This window comes from Siniperca chuatsi, linkage group LG5, assembly GCF_020085105.1.
Source record: "Siniperca chuatsi isolate FFG_IHB_CAS linkage group LG5, ASM2008510v1, whole genome shotgun sequence".
NCBI lineage: Eukaryota > Metazoa > Chordata > Actinopteri > Centrarchiformes > Sinipercidae > Siniperca > Siniperca chuatsi.
Window position 1 is genome coordinate 25,023,420 of NC_058046.1, and position 16,675 is coordinate 25,040,094.

Genomic DNA, 16,675 nt, shown 5'->3' on the forward strand with positions numbered 1-16,675 from the left:
TCAAAATTCCCCTGAGCCCAAGTTAACATAATGAAATGGCTAGTTTTGTTTGACCAACAGTCCAAAACTCAAAGATATTCAGTTAACATTCACATTTGAGAAACAGAAACCAGTTATTTTTGCCAGTTTTGCTTGAAATACTACTCAAGTAATTATCAAAATTGTTCAGTTAATCTACTAAGCGTTTCAGCTCTTTAGTTTATTAAGAGCTGAGGTTAGATTCTGTGTGTATTCTCAGGATGGCGCTACATAATATTTTATGACTTCGTAAAGCATCAAAGATGGATTACCCATCAGGCAAAGCATGGTACTGCCCTGGGGCCCCTGAAGGCCCCCAGTCCACTGGTTTGCAGTTATTTTCTTTGCCACACATTAAAATCTGTTTGGGGTAAAAATGCACCTCTAAAGCACAAAGGCCACCAGGACTTGGTCCTGCAGTTTTACCTGATCTTGAGGCATTGTTTTAGCTGTACAGGTTCCCTGTGTAAAAATCTCATTTTAAAATATCAGATTATATTATGCCTGTATGGTACATATTCCTAAATATATTTTTATTAAATTACCACAAACCAACTCACACGCAGAAAACCAGGGGCAGAATAGTATCCCAGAATAGGAGTACTGGTAGATTTCTGGGCCTCTGGGCAAAATATTATGAAGCTGCCATGTGTAGTCTGCAGTATGAACTGTCCTGATGGACACTTAAACAGGAAAGATACATACATACATACATACATACATACATACACACACAATGCATAGAGAGTGGCGAGAACAGAGGGGTCAGTAGGGGCCCCAAAAGCTTCATGTAAAGAGTAGATTTGATATATGTAATGTCAAGCTGGTGCTACATGTTCTGTCACTTCTTAGGGCTGCATGAAGGGTAAGTGAGATGATCTTGAATAAGGTATTTGAGTGGCTTGTCTTAGTTTTGAAAACACAGTGTGTAGTTGTTTTTAAATGATAATGATTTAATCAGAACCCACCTGTGTCTCATTTAATCACATATATCTCTATCAACAGGTCCAGTCAAAGAAAAAGACAGTTAAGGATGCAGGAGCCCAACAATGGATTTCTCCTTCTCTTTCATGCAAGGGATCATGGGAAATACAATTCAGCAACCCCCTCAGCTCATTGACTCAGCCAACATCAGACAGGAAGGCACCTGCGACACCGGCAGTGACCCGGGCGAGGATGGTGGACCCTCCTACGATGCTGCCCTGGATGCAGAGTTTTCCTACCCGCCGTCGGCCTCGGAGGACATGTCACAGGTCTCCAATGGCTACCCGCCGGGTCTGGGCATGTACGAGCCGCAGGCCAAGTTCTCCATGTACTCGCAGTTCCCCAACGGCTCGGCTAACGGCTACGGGGCCATACGGAGCTATGGAGAACATGGCCTCATGCCGGGGGAGGGGACGGTCCTGAGAGGCCCGGGCCTCCAGGAGAGACCTTTGTCTCCCGTGTCTCCTCCTCTGCCCACACATCACCCACACCTTCACCACCATCATCATCACCCCCACCACCACCACCACCACCACGCGCACCACTTCCACTCAAACCCCCCTCATATACAAACCCACCAGCACCCACAGAGTCCTCCTCCACCGCCGCTGCCCTCCCAGCACCACCTCTCCCAGACGCCTCACATCATGACCCACACTCTCCCCCCTCCTCCCCCATTACACCTGCCTTCCTCCAGTCCTCCCCCCTCCCTTGTGGACAGTACCCCTTCTTCTCAACCCTCCCACACCCCGTCCAACACCCCTGGTGGGGTGCTGAAGAAAACCAGCTCTCCAGAGATCAAGCTGAAGATCATAAAGACGTATCAGAACGGAAAAGAGCTGTTTGAATCTGCGCTGTGTGGAGACCTGCTGCAAGAACTGCAGGTAATGCATGCTGTCCTAGTTAGTTACACACACACACTCTCACACAGGTCTGTATCGATCACTGAGGACACGTGTTCTCTGTATTCAAAGATGCTATTCATTTAAGAGGGGAATGAATCATTTTCTATGTTTAATGAAATTTAAAAAACATGCACCTGATGTTAAAGCTGAAATGATTAGTTGCATAGTCTTTCCAGTACAATCCAGTTTTCATTATTTATTATAAGAGATTTTTCATGCAAAAATACTAAACATGTGCTGGTTCCAGCTTCTCAGATGAGAGGATTAGCTGTTTATCTCTGTTTTATTTCGTTGTGAATGGAATATCTTTGGGTTTTAATCAAAACAAGCAATTTGAAGACATCAGATTGGGTTCTGCGACATTGTGATGGGCATTTTTTACTATTTTCTGAATAAACAATGAATTGATTGAGAAAATAATCTGCAGATAAATTGCTAATGAAAATCATTATTGCTACACAATAAACCTCTTGAGTGGGAAAGTTTCGTCATTCTTGACCTTGGATGAAAATTCTTAACTCAAGGCCCACTTACTAGCTTTTTCCATTAGCTCACTACCTTTTAACCACATCTCACAGTCTTCATCAATGTTAGGCTTTTTTTTTGCTCTGCATGCACATTTATAAGGACTACAATATTAATCTCAACATGTATATTATTTTTAAAACCTTGCTTTTAATCTTTGCATGTTTTTAGGCATTGTAGATCACTTCTCGCAGTCAAACTTTATACTCAAATACATTAGCGGAATTAAAAGAGAGAGCATAGCCTGACCTTTCCTCAAACCTCACGCTATCCTACCGCTGCGTCTCGTGAACTTTGTGTTTTGTAAGTATTTGTTAGGCCCTTGTTCATATATAACTTTATTATTAAGAAAATTATAAGATTAAGGAATTTTTTATTTCAAGTTTATTTATCAGACCAAATACAATATATAAACAAACTACTAAGACGTCTGAGGCATTGTACAGAGAGAAAAATGGCAAACAGCAAATTTATTCCCAAACCCTGGACAGAGGGAACCAAATGAATAATTTACACACAGTTAGTGCTGCAACTAAAGTTTATTTTAATCAATTAATTGTTTGGATTGTAAAATGACAGAAAATATTAAAACTTGCACTTCCTGGAGCCCAAAGGTGACATCTTCAAATAGCTTGATTTGTCCAAATAATAGTTCTTAACCTACAAATTTCTAGTTTATTATTATATAAGACCATGAAAAGCAGGAAATCTTCACATTTAAGAGGCTGGAACCAGCGTTTTTTGGGATTTTTCCTTGAAAAATGGCTTTTATGGTTAATCCATTATCAGAATAGTTGCCAATTAATTTTCTTTTGATGACTCGAATATATGTTTCAGCTACATACAAACAACATCACACCTTACATAAGATTGCAGGGCAGTGTCTATTGAAGCATGGAAAAGTTAAATCACATACTAATTAGAAGTCACCCATTAAAATTCATAAGGAATTGTTACACTGTGTGCATCTTGGTTTGCTTTAAGAAGTGGAGATCTGAGGAAGTTTTGATTCAGCAGACAGAGAGAGATCCATGTTTTAACCCTTTTATAGAAAAAGCAACAAAAAAAAAATTAACTGATGTCCTTTTTCTATTTTCTAATCTTCAGAAGGAGTCTCAGAAGAACGAGGCTGCTCAGATGCAGCGCAGACATGAGAGGAAGAAGGAGAAGAGGAAAAAGAGTGCGAGGCTGCAGCTGCAGGTCCAGGAACAGAGCCTGGACCAGAGCCAAGCACAAGCAGGTACCACAGGCCAGACAGAGGACATCAACATCCAGCCCCAGCTGATAGAAACACCCCCAGCCCCGACAGAGAAGCCTCAGAAGACCGTTATCAAAACTGAACCAAAGACGCCGAAGGCAAGAGCACGACTGTTCTCTCTCCATAGCAGTTTGAATTCTTTGCACACCGATCGCTGTAGATTGTAGTAAACACACTTGTCATTGTTTGGATTTTGAAAGCGGACCAGTGACTTGTTCATGTTCACGTTTAGGTTCCGAAGGTCCATCATCCATCAGTGATCCAAGAGACGGGTTTCTGTAAGGAGTTTGTGATAGGAGATCTGGTTTGGTCCAAGGTGGGCACCTACCCCTGGTGGCCCTGCATGGTCTCCTCTGACCCGCAGATGAAGGTCCACACTCGCATCAACACCAGAGGTATGGGCTCACCTGCACCATTAAACACTCTAAATACTCTGAATCTGCCTGTTTTCTTTCACAAATGTATGAATGTGTAAGAACACAAACGCCACAGCTTGTTTTCCTTTTTCGCTGTGCAGGTCACAGGGAGTATCACGTCCAGTTCTTTGGCAGTGTTGCTGAGCGAGCGTGGATCCATGAGAAGAGGATAGTCATGTACCAGGGGAAGCAACAGTTTGATGAGCTTCAGGCTGAGACTCTGCGCAAGACCACAAACCCTGTGGAGAAACACAAAGTATGTATGATTGCATCTAATATGTTTTGTCAGGCTGATCCAATATAAAGACTACATAGATTGAGGTTTGTTTTTTTTCTCCAGATATATGCAGGCAATTTAAGGGGAAGAATCATTAAACCAAAGTTAACTTTCTGAAACACCAGAATCTAGAAGAGTCAGGTTTTATATGTATTGTGATTTTGTTAACCAAAGATTTATGTGTTAAAATTGACTTCATCTGTTTGAAATGTATGCAGTAAATAATTTTATGCGATTAGGAGTCCAGTTTTCGTAGTCAAGAGGTAACCTCATATATAACAGATATAGAAAAAGTTTACAGTATTGGTAGAAGTAGAACCTGATTGAGACTGGATGTTTGCGACTGATACAAATCTATTATATTAGCTGCTATTCCTTTTGTTTTTATGTATATGTATGTATATGCAGTTGTCAAAGAGGTGTGAGAGAGACATGAACAAGAGGTTCTGTAAGTATTTTACAGTAAGTAAGTAAAAGTAAGTAAGTAAAATTTTATTTATATAGCACCTTTTCAAAACCTAGGTTACACAGTGCTTTACAACAGGATTAAAAAGTTAAAAGAAAAGAACACACATAAAACAGAATAGGGTACATGACTCAAGCACAAAAACACTTAAAACATCCAAGGGAGTTTGCTGACCTGACTCCCAGGGGGACCCAGGACAGCGAATGCACAGTCCCCTCTCGTTTTCAGTCGTGAATGAGGTACAACTAGCAGGTCTCGTTCAGACGACCTGAGTGGCCTAGCAGGGGTATAAGGCATTAGTAGCTCACTAATATATTCTGGAGCAAGATTATTCAAAGCCTTATAAATGAGGAGGAGGATCTTGAACTGAATCCTAAATTTAATCAGAAGCCAGTGTAGTGACATCAGAACCAGGGTGAGCGATATGAGGTCTTGGTGAGTAATCTAGCTGCAGAGTTTTGGACTAACTGTAATTGGGCAACTGCATCTTGGCTTAGGCAGGAATACAGAGCATTACAGTAACAGTAGTCTAGGCGAGAGGACACAAAAGCATTTCCAAGTGATGGAAAGATAACAGAGGGTGTATTTTTGCATTATTCCTCAGGTGAAAGTAACAGGACTGAATAACTGTCTTGACGTGTTTTATCAAATTTCAACTTCAACGATAAACTCCAAACCAGCCTCTGCTCTGCTATGACATGGTATTCTGCCAATTCAATGCATTGTATTATTAGGGCCCGTTATTTTTGTAGTTTTCATTTAAAGATAGTTATTTATGGTTAATTGAATATACAGCTATATATTTATATAGCCAAATGAAAAATTTGCTTCAGAGTTGAACAGGTGAAAATCGTTTAAAAAAACAAACCAAAAAAAAACATTTGCAGTGCAAACACTTTGTAGTTTAAATGTTTTGAATTTGAGTCTCAAAATTATTACTTATTTCAAAAGAATAATTAGCAGCTCTTTCTTTGGAGTTTCTCTTCAATTTCTATCAGTGGAAGCATATTCCCAGCTCTCCTCTTCACAGGAGGACCTTATTCACTGTATAAATGAATGAATGAATAATAACTTAATAACTTGCCAATTTGAAGATGTCTTTTTCAAACAACCATTTCAGTCATTATGAGTTCATATTCAGTAACTCGTATCCTTTATGTCATTAGGGTGAATTATGGTGAGCAGTGTCCTCTGAAAGCAGAAAAACAAACATAATTGGATCTTTGGAGACATAAAATCTGGGGGGAAATGAGTTAAAAGAATTACCATTAATAAAAAAAAAATTTAAAAAATCTGGGTACTTTTTATTGAAAATCTGAGCAAACTATGTAATGATGGCACTGTTTCTAAATTATCCCATGTAAGTTTTTTAAACCATCCTGAATGCCAGTACCAATACATATTTGGGTAAGCCAATATTGATAATATCGGTTCTCCAGTCAGACGTGTTCTATTACGAAATAAATGAGTTGCTTTGCATCTTTTTGATGTTTTCTTCTGCAGCTTCTGAAGCCTATCCCTCAGCGGGAGCGTTCTCAGTGGGAGGTGGGTGTGGGCCATGCCGAGGACGCCTTCCCGATGACGCGGCAGGAGCGAATTGACAACTACACCTTCATCTATGTTGACCCAGAGCCTACTGAAGCCCCGCCCAGCAAGAAACCCAACATCAGAGCTGAGAAACGAAACCGGCGCTCCAGCGGCTCAATCAGTAAGAAGGAAGAAGGAGGAGTGAAGTCGCCAGACAGAGAGCAGCCGCCACGAAGGCAGCTGCCACGCAGACAGTGTAGCGTTTCAAACACAGACGACAACACGAACTCCCAGGCCTCAAATGAAGAGAAGAACCAGAGGGGGGACCAGCGTAAGACCAGCTCCCCGAATCAGAGCGCTGGTTGTGATGCACGAGTACAGCAGGACTCACCACCACCGGTCAGGGCCTGGAAAACAGCAGCCGCCAGAAAGCTGCTGCCTCTCTCGATCACCATGAAGCGGCTGAATGTGGAGATCACAAAGTGCGACTGGCCTCTCCTGCAGAAAAAAGCAGCTACGTCTCCGAAAAAGAACAAAGAAGAAGAGAAGGAGGAGAGGGTGGAGAGAGAGGCCAGGCAGCCCGACCTGGGATACTGCTCACCTGAGGTTGGTGTAACTCAAGCAGGCAGAAAAATGTACACACGACAGTTATCCTGTAAGGATATTTCAAATGTTGATGCTTTCAGCAGGACAGCAGAGCTAAACCTGAGCCCAGTCCTGAGGAGGAGGAAGACGGGGATGAAGGGGAGGAAGAGGGGGAGGAGAGGAGAGGCTCCCCTGCCAGTCGGAGGAGTGAGGAGGGAGGAATGCAGCAGACCTCCTCCCCTGGATCACCCCACAGTAGTCCACAAGGTAAAACACAGACCTGCAGGGTGTTTTTTTTTTTATATGAATATTTGACGTGTAAAGTCAGTAAGAGATGCAGCTCAATATTTTTATGTGTTTTCAGGCTCTCAGGAGAGGAAGCTGCAGCGCCGATCAGTCAGGAGCAGGTCTGAGTCAGAGAGAGGCAGCGATCCCGTCCCTAAGAAGAAAACCAAAAAGGAACAGGTATCAGTCCTCCCCAGATAACCTTGTGTTCAGACCAAAAACAGCATTGCATTAAGAAAATGTAAGAGTGTGGCCTATAGGCCAGATGCATACAATCGCAAAGTTCCCAGTTTGATTCAAGCCTTTTGTTGCATGTCATAATCCTTCTCTCCCCACGTTTTCTATACACTGTTAAGCAAGCTATCAAATAAAGGCAGAATTGGCCAAAATATGATTTAAAAAAAGATTGCTTCAGGTACTGGTGAGACAATGAAATACAATCTGGGATTCATGAGTTTGAAGGCTTATCAGATGCCAAAACACTCCACAGAGGTTTGTAATACTATGAGAGAGGATTTTTCAACACTGGAAAGTTGTTACGGCAAAAATAATTTTTTCCAACATCGCGTCAGTAATCCGGTAAATCGTCGGCACACCTGCTACATCATCGCAGTGGCCTCATTGAAATGAATGAGGCTGCACCATTATTTTATGCAGTGCTAATGTCGGTCTGAACGTGGCCTTAGTGTGAAATTTCCTCAAACTTACCTGCTACCACTCGAATCAAAATTTCCACCACGAGAACCTAAACTCCCATGTTTAACCTCCTCACAGGCAGAGATGGCTCCTGAGACCACACTAAGGACAGGTTCACAGAAAGGTAGGGGATCTTTCTTTCATGCCTCCTGTAAACCTCTGCGGTGGGAACTCCTTATACTTCTAAAAAGTGAAATCTGTCTCTCTTTTTTTTTTTTTATGCCCCCCTATGTGATCCTCTAGGAGCCAGTGAGATCTCAGATGCCTGCAAGCCCCTGAAGAAGCGAAGCAGAGCGTCAACAGATGTGGAGATGGCTTCTTCTCAGTACAGAGACACCTCTGATTCTGACTCTAGAGGCCTCAACGACCCCCAGGTGCGCTTAGGAAACATGTACAGAAATACCCACACACATAAAGAGGAAAACACTGTTTCTCATGCACAAAAAATATGTATAAACGTACACTCAGAGGCAAATGTGAGAATATACTCAGTGTTTGTCTTACTTGCAGAAATGTGTACAGCACATGTGAAAGACAAACTTTCAGTCATCAATCAATCATTATCTTTGTTTCACTTTGCCTATTTGCATTTTGAGAAACGTGCAGGACTTTTTTACACTCATCACAACACAACTTGAGCTGAAATATAATCTGCAACCATTTTGATAATCCGTTTATTGTTTAAGGTGTTTTTTAAAGCAAAAATTCAGTGCTTCCAGCTTCTCACATGTGAATAGTTTTCTTTTTTTAATGATTGTAATCTGAATATCTTTTGGTTCTGTACTATTAGTTGGACAAAAGAAGACATTTGAAAACGTCACCATGGGCACTTGGAGCTTATGATGGGGATTTTCTTACTATTTGTTGACATTTTATGGACCAATGCATTAATCAATTAATCAAGAAAATAACTGATACATTAATTAATAATGAAAATAATCATTTGTTGCAGCCCTGATCACACCATGTACTAGTCTGGATAGCTACACACTTGAAAGAGTAGTGGAACACAGTTGGCTTACATTTGGTGCATCACATCAACACGCTTCTTTCTTTATCCCGCAGGGTTTATTTGGGAAGAGCCTTGATAGTCCAGCAGCAGCAGATGCAGATGCTTCAGATACTCAGTCTGTGGACTCCGGCTTGTCCCGTCAGGACGGCAGCACCGGCAAGAGAGACACCGTCTGCCAGGTAAGCGCTGCTCAGCGCTTTTATCTCTAAAAGCTTAAAGTTATAGCTTTATATGATGTTCTAACTGTCTTTCTCTGTGTGTTTGTGTGCAGATCTGCGAGGTGTATGGAGAGGGTTTGGTGGTGTGTGAAGGTGACTGCAGCAGACAGTTTCACCTGGAGTGTCTTGGTCTGACGTCCCTTCCTGAAGGCAGATTCACCTGCTTGGAATGTAGAAATGGTGAGCGAATCAGAATACATCTTCACTATCACATCTGTTGTGTTTCGTTCTTTACTGTCACTGACTCTGTCATTCTTTTTCTAGGCAATCATCCTTGTTTTAGCTGTAAGACAGCGGGCCGGGAGGTGACGCGCTGCTCTGCGTCTGGATGTGGTTGTTACTACCACGAGGATTGTGTCCGTAAACTCCCAGGCACCACCAGCAGTACGGGCGGAGGCTTCTGCTGCCCTCAGCACAGCTGCTCTACCTGCTGCCTGGAGAGAGACCTGCAACGAGCCAGTAAAGGTAAAACAGCTTCTGCTTTGTTTTTCAGCTTCTCTGATTTCCTGTTTTGAGTTTGCAGTGGAAGCTGTGGGGCAGGGAGCTGGTGCCACATCAGCAAAGTGTGAAGAAAATGTATGAAAAAATAAACTTCTCATTTCCCATTAAATTTTAGGCTTCTAGCTGATGTTATTGGCCAATAGCAGTAGAAAAAAGCTCATGAGGAGTGCAAGGGTCAAGGCTGTACTTCCCTGTAGGAGAGTGCAGGAGGAAGAAATAAGACAATTTGTTTTTTAAAAAATGTTTTAGGGAAATTAGATTGAGAAAGAGACAACTGACTAAAAGGTGTTACTTTCAGAGGTTAGTGAAGAATATTTGGTGACACAGTCTTGCTAAGAACATCCGGTTCCACCTCAAACTAAAAGTGCTCTATTTGGTTTGAGATGAGAGGCACCTGGAGGCTGCAGACCGTTGAAGAAAAATGATGTAATTGCCATGTTCCTGAAAATGTCTTTAGATGATGCTGCATTATCCTGCTGGAAATTTGATAAAGGGAAAGAGATGCACTGTGTTTGCAGCAAAGTTTAGGTATCTTGTGGTTTTAAAAATGAAACATCAGATGCTAAGGTGTCAAAAATGTGCCTAGAAAACATTTTGTACAACAATTTGTACCTTTTGACACCAGGCAGGTTTGTGTGTGATTCTGACCATACTGTTAGTACAAAATATGGATAACAACCTATGAATTTTTACATAGTGATGGAGAGGAAAGTACTTATATTTTCTTAAAACCCCTCAAGGACTTGTCTCAAATAACATCCTTCCAACAAATTGTTTTATTTATATATTACTGTGTTTGAGTATTAGTACATAGAGTCTATTGTACATCCAATCCCAAAAGGATACGATTGGGATTGGATGTACAATCCTCTTATTAAGTCATGTTTCAGATTTCAACGAGTTGTTAGCAGTTCCACCAAAGAGATTTTTCCTCTCTAAGCTTCTCAGATGGTTTCTTTAAATAACTGTTTGAGTCCCCAAAAGGTAAAATTATCAAATATTTCACACAAAAAAGATAAGAGAAAAAAATAAGATATATATTATATCTTATATAATGTATATATTTATGTTGCAGAACTTTTTTTTTTCTTCTTTTCAAGCCCATTAAAATCTCAAACCCCTCCAGATTTGCATCATTTGCACTCGAGTACTATGTACTGAATACTGTAATAACTCATCTACTGCACTGTTATTTCTGTCCATAATTTGCACTACTTAATATTCATTGCACTACTGTTCTGCCCAGTCCAATTCATTATTGTACATATCCATCAGTATACTTCTGTTTATAGTAATGCCATCTGTATATAATGTCCATAGTACCACTTATGGAACCACTTATGCACACACTTCATATCCTGCACTTGCTTGCCGCACTTCTGGTTAGACCTAAACTGCATTTCGTTGCCTTGTACTTGTACATATGTAATGACAATAAAGTTGAATCTAATCTAATTTATCTTGTGACGCTTTGGAGCCCTAGGTTGGAGACCACTGGTCCAAAATCAGCACATGTGAATGTTCAATGTCGAACCATGTTTTGCCTTTTTTTGTTGTTAAGGTACAATGAAGCAAGGAGGGAAAAAATACATTTTAACAATTGAAGACTGAAGTCTTGAAAAAAAGTACCAAGTAGTTGTATTTTTTCCTTCTGATTTCCTTTAATTACAGCTGGAAACCATAAAGGAATCTGACCTAATTTATTCTAAAAACTTTGCTGCACCTTTTCACAGCTCTGTGTGTGCTGTACTATATCACAGCTACATGACTCGTGTGACGGAGTGAGCAGTTCACAAAAACTTTGTACATGTAAAGTGACCACTGAGTGTAAAAGGTCTCCCCATCTCCTCTGCCTCCCGTCCAGGTCGTCTGATGCGTTGTATCCGCTGCCCGCTGGCCTATCACACAGGAGACAGCTGCGTGGCGGCAGGCAGCGTCGCCCTCACCCATCACATCATGATCTGCAGCAACCATGGCAGTGCCAAGAGGAACGGCCTCCTAACCTCCCCCATCAACGTGGGCTGGTGCTTCCTGTGTGCCAGAGGTAAGCTCTCACAACTGTTCACACTAACCTTCCTCTCCTACAGCCGTGGTTCAGTGACCCTGAGCACACAAATGTGGAAGTTCTTAATTTCACCACACTTTTGCTTCCACTGGCTGATTTCAGTCTTATGACAAACAGCAAGATCAGTTCTTCTTACTTGCACTACACATTAGAGTGTAAACAATTCCTGATCCATTAGGTCCATCCATTATTGTAGTTTTTTCATCTTTTTTTGGAGGGGGGGAATATAACCTTTGTTTTGATACAATCACAGCTGCAGTAACATTTTGTGGGTGAAAACTGAAACCTCACATACTTCTTAGATATTTTATGTTTAGATTTTATAATTTTAATATTACATGTTTCATGTTTGGTATTGTTGTTCATGAAAAGCAGTTCTGTGCAATGTAATGTTTGTTTTCCATCACGATACTAATACTACAAATGATCCAGGCTGTTACACTGCACTCCACTTAAAACAATCCAATCTGTCCTGGATGGTGATGAGTTAAAAATGACAGGATTTATCCTTTTTTTCCCTTTTTATGACTTTTAACCAGTTTAGATGTTAGTTAGTTAGTTTGTTTTGCCTGTTAAACCATAAGTTGAGTGCACTGTTTGGCCTCTTTGTGTTGGGACAAACTTTGTTTTACTTGTTTCTTCTGTGTGTGCGTGTGCGAGAGAGAGAGAGAGACTGTGTGTGTGTTTGTTCTTTCTCTTCTTTTTGTGAATTTTGGGTAATTTCGAGTTTGACTGCGGCTCACCCCCGTCTCTTCCTGTGTGTCTTGTGTAGGGCTGTTAGTGCAAGACCTTACTGACACCATATTAAGTTCATATGCCTATAAGTCCCACTACCTTCTGACTGAGTCAAATCGTGCTGAGTTGAAATTACCTATGATTCCCTCTCCTTCGTCAGCTACCAAAAAGAATGTTGGGAAAGGTAACTGAACAGTTTTTCTCTTTCTCCTTTTGTCCCACTGGTCTGTGTTTGTGTTGTGCCTGCTCCCGTTCTGATTTAGTTTCCCTTTTGTACGCATCTTTCATTTCAAAGCCTCGAGGTGCAAAGTTAATTAACTGGTTAAACGTGCAGTTAATTTTAATGCAGAGTGGCGCAAAGTAACCTCAGCCAAGTTCCCTTAACACATTAACAGATAACAGTGGGCCTCATGCAAGAACGGTTTTGTATAGACCGAATCACAAAGATTGTTTACAGGGGTAGAAAACCTCTGCTTCACATAATGTTTTTGCATACAAATGTAATTGCAGCAACATGTTGCATGTTTTCAGACATACATCTCATTCATCTAAAACGCGTGTTTTATGCTTTCATAGCTCATTAATAACAACACTTTCACTAACGTTAGCTTGGAGACCTAATTTACATGTTGGGCCACAGACTAAAGAAAATCAAAGCTCTAGCTTACCCAAAACTAGTCCGACCTGCGGCGAGATGACGCTGTTGGGTAGATTTTGTTTATAAAAGATGCTTGCAAAGGAGCACAGTACATAAATTAGCACAGCAGAAACATCAGATAGGTCAGATCACCGTGTTTAATTATATGTCTTTAAGCATTACAGTTACGGCTGGAAATGACAACAGAAAGTGGCTGTTGTTGTTAGCGTGACATCACAGTGATTCGGTCTATTCTTATCCCAAACCGCTCTTTTGGGCATATGAGGAGTCAGATTTACCAAACTAAGCTTGTTGTAAATGGGCCTTTTTCACAGATATTTTAATGTGTCAGAGTAGGAAAAGCACAGGTGTAAATAACATTAATTCAATTTAGCTGCTTCAGTTTCAGGGTCCTGGTATCGTGCATGCTGGCTCACAGTTATGGCTTACCAAGACACTTGAATAGAGCAGAGTTAATGTTATTAGTAACACCTGTGCTTTTCCTACTTTGACAAGTTAAAATGTCTGCTGAGAAAAAGGCTTGTTGCTCGTTTCAACCTGATGAGTGTCGCCTGTACGCTGCATCATCATTAGCATAATTGATGCCCCCAAATCGCTATTTAAAGCTATCTGTCCCGCTTCATTTGTGGGCAACTTTCATTCAAATATGAAAAGAAAAGCTTCAAGTACTGTCATCAGAAATCAGCAGACAAAACCAGAACACATTTAGCCGTGTCAGTCGTGGTATTAGAGGACCCGGTACAGTTAAAAAACAGGTGGTCATATAAACCCCTGTTAATGTCGAATGTGATGTCCCATCGGAAGGGAACCTTGTGTTAAGAATGTTATCACAGTATATGTGTTCCCAAGGTCAGGAATGAGCCCTCACGTTCAGAGAGGAAATAGTTTCACTCGCTAAAGCAAAGTGGTCCGTGACTTACGCTGCGTTCCAGACAGTGTCGGAGGTCGGAATTTCCGAACTCTGACCTCAAAGTGGTCCAGGTGCACGACATCAAACTTAAACAAAAAACCTGGCTGACCGTGACAAACTGATATTTCTTTGACAAGTGTACACACAATTGAACTCTCAGCAGTGCAGCCTCCTTGCAACAGGAGGAAACAACTACGCATGAACAGACGCCACTATACACATTATTTTACGGCACTTTTATAGTCGGAAACGCATCTTCATATTCTATTCACTAGCCTAATACAATACTGTAGTCTATAAATACATCCTTCCCCCATTGATTGAAATGTAGCCTAATGTGCGCTTCCGTGGTGCTGCCATTGTTGTGTGACGTCAGACAACTGCTTCTTCATGAAGTCGGGGTAGATAGGAAGTAGGAACTCCGACTTTAAGTGGCGTTCCATTGTCTGGAACGCAGCATTAAGATGGGAGGCGGTGAAGGGGACGTGACATGGACGAGAGGATATTATTCAGCAGGTAGTCTCGCATAGCCAAACCTATCCCCACACTTCATTTTAGTGCTGTGCCAGCGCGGGAGAAAGATCTGGCTGAACATATTATCATTCTGGCATAAGGAGGGGAAAAACGCTCTGGCTTGTTAGTATTTCTTTAAACCAATCACAATCGTCTTGGGCGGTGCAAACCCCAGGAAGCAGCAACGGTGCCCTTGCAAAACGGTAACACTGAGTCAGACTATTTAGCAGGTGATGTTACACCGTTGGTGCAGCAGTGGATTTTCTAAAATATGCCAATAAAGTCTTGTCAAAGAAAAACTTGTCAAACCTCGCAGTAAATTGGCAGGCCATGATAATTTGGTCTATTGTAGTAATTCATTTTTATTATTAATATTTATTTTAGTTGATTTCGGAATCATATTTAAACTCCAAATTAATTCCGATCAAGGAATTATGATTCTCAGTATGATTTTGAAAGTCAAACAAGTGTTTTTTTTCTTTCTTCCTAGTACAGACTATCTGTACATGACTTCTCCGACAGATCTGGACGGCTCATGAATTTAGTTCATACAAGTACGAGCAAACTGGTGAATGCGACAAATTCACTTAAATCACTTGTACGTGCCACCTAATAACGAAACTGTCCGTATGAGTGGTTCTTGCACGAGGCCCATTGTGAGATCGGTTCGTGCTGTGCATGAATAGTCAATCTGGGTATATTTCTCTGCAATAAAGTCATTATATACAAGCTAAATCAAACGTTCTAATTTTCAACGAGTAAAATTCATCTGCTGGGAAAATATAATTGGTCATTAAATCTCCAGTTCTTAAACTACTGTAAGATGCCCTGATGCAGGATGCTCTGGATTAGTTCAGGTTCTGTCTGTGGTTTGTGGAGCTTATCGCTGCTGGAGGTGCACTGCTTCTCTGCTTCAGCACTCTGGGCTTGTTTTTGATTTGAAAGGCCTTGTCTAGCCGCACCTCTTTTATGCTGACTGCAACTAAGTTTTATTTTTGACTGAAATTTTCAGATGAAATGAAATTTCGGCTCACCTCATCTTCTTGAGCTTTGACCTGCCTTGGATGGAATATAATCCCAATCTGGACTAGATTTGAGTACAATTAAGCAAAGATGAGTTCCCAAGTGCAAGTATAGTAAAATTACTCTCTTTTAAAGTTGTGATATTTCATTAAAGAAAGAAAATTGCAATATAAAAAAAATATGATTCCATGCAAGGTGGTCTGTGCAGGATGCGATATGTGTGATGGAAAAGTTTGCTTTACTGGCAGGACTGCATGCCTGCTTTTTGCCAATAATTTGTTATTTGAGTGTAACCCTGGTTCCTTGTTAACTTGCTGGCTGATTTTATTCCTGTGCTGCCGCATGTATTTCCCATAGACTGGTCTTGGTACAGTGCTCTGAATCTGATTGCCAGACATGCTGTAACTGCTGCAACAAAAGTTGTAACCGAGCTGAGAACCCATGCAGGGGGCTTTTTCATGCAGTATGGCTCTCACAGGAGCCTTCACTGAAGCAAAAGAGCTCCTGGCCTTTGTTTATCATTTCAGAATAATGGCCAGATGTTATGGGAGTTGTTTTCCCTACAAGGACGCTATTTTCATATCACACTAGATGTTGGAAAACCGTGACTTGGTGCTTTATTTGTAGGCTTTGTAGTATTTATACTTTTCTTAGGCTTGTCTGCAAATGAGATTCAGAGTTTGTCCAGGTTTTAAGGTGCATCACCTAATCATACACTCCTCCTCTCTTTGCATACCAATTTCCCACAACGCATGCACACACACACACATGTGTACATCCATACAAATGTAGGAGGCAAGTTGCTGTGCTGCGACTCATGCCCGGCTTCCTTCCACCCGGAGTGTCTGGAGATTGAGATGCCGGAGGGGGCGTGGTCCTGCAGTGATTGCAGGGCAGGGAAGAAACCTCACTACAAACAAATTGTCTGGGTCAAACTGGGCAACTACAGGTACGCAGAGAGCACTGATTATAGACTGCTGAGGGTTGTGCAACTGTCAGTGTATGGTATGGTTACATTTAAAGGGTAAGTCTGGTGATCTATATTTTTGTCAAAAAAGTCCATGAAAAGACCAAAACCAACAATGAAGTGTTGCCTAT

The 16,675-nt window shown here is 41.3% G+C and overlaps 1 protein-coding gene across 8 annotated transcripts in view; it reads left to right on the top strand.

Moving 5' to 3' along the window:
• nsd3 (nuclear receptor binding SET domain protein 3) overlaps positions 1 to 16,675 on the top strand; it is a 28,522-nt gene that overhangs the window by 1,861 nt on the left and 9,986 nt on the right. Inside the window, exons 2-17 of one of the 8 annotated variants that reach the window (XM_044195046.1) lie at positions 1,024 to 1,886; positions 3,543 to 3,788; positions 3,923 to 4,085; positions 4,208 to 4,362; positions 4,792 to 4,845; positions 6,353 to 6,982; positions 7,063 to 7,228; positions 7,326 to 7,426; positions 8,021 to 8,066; positions 8,186 to 8,316; positions 9,008 to 9,133; positions 9,226 to 9,352; positions 9,437 to 9,637; positions 11,538 to 11,717; positions 12,511 to 12,657; positions 16,370 to 16,526. In XM_044195046.1, coding sequence (XP_044050981.1) covers positions 1,068 to 1,886; positions 3,543 to 3,788; positions 3,923 to 4,085; positions 4,208 to 4,362; positions 4,792 to 4,845; positions 6,353 to 6,982; positions 7,063 to 7,228; positions 7,326 to 7,426; positions 8,021 to 8,066; positions 8,186 to 8,316; positions 9,008 to 9,133; positions 9,226 to 9,352; positions 9,437 to 9,637; positions 11,538 to 11,717; positions 12,511 to 12,657; positions 16,370 to 16,526 — 3,449 coding nt within the window. In that variant the 5' untranslated portion in view covers positions 1,024 to 1,067. Of the gene's footprint in view, positions 1 to 1,023; positions 1,887 to 3,539; positions 3,789 to 3,922; positions 4,086 to 4,207; positions 4,363 to 4,791; positions 4,846 to 6,352; positions 6,983 to 7,062; positions 7,229 to 7,325; positions 7,427 to 8,020; positions 8,067 to 8,185; positions 8,317 to 9,007; positions 9,134 to 9,225; positions 9,353 to 9,436; positions 9,638 to 11,537; positions 11,718 to 12,510; positions 12,658 to 16,369; positions 16,527 to 16,675 lie in introns of all 8 variants that reach the window. The other 7 variants (XM_044195044.1, XM_044195049.1, XM_044195045.1 and 4 more) reach the window with 7 other exon arrangements.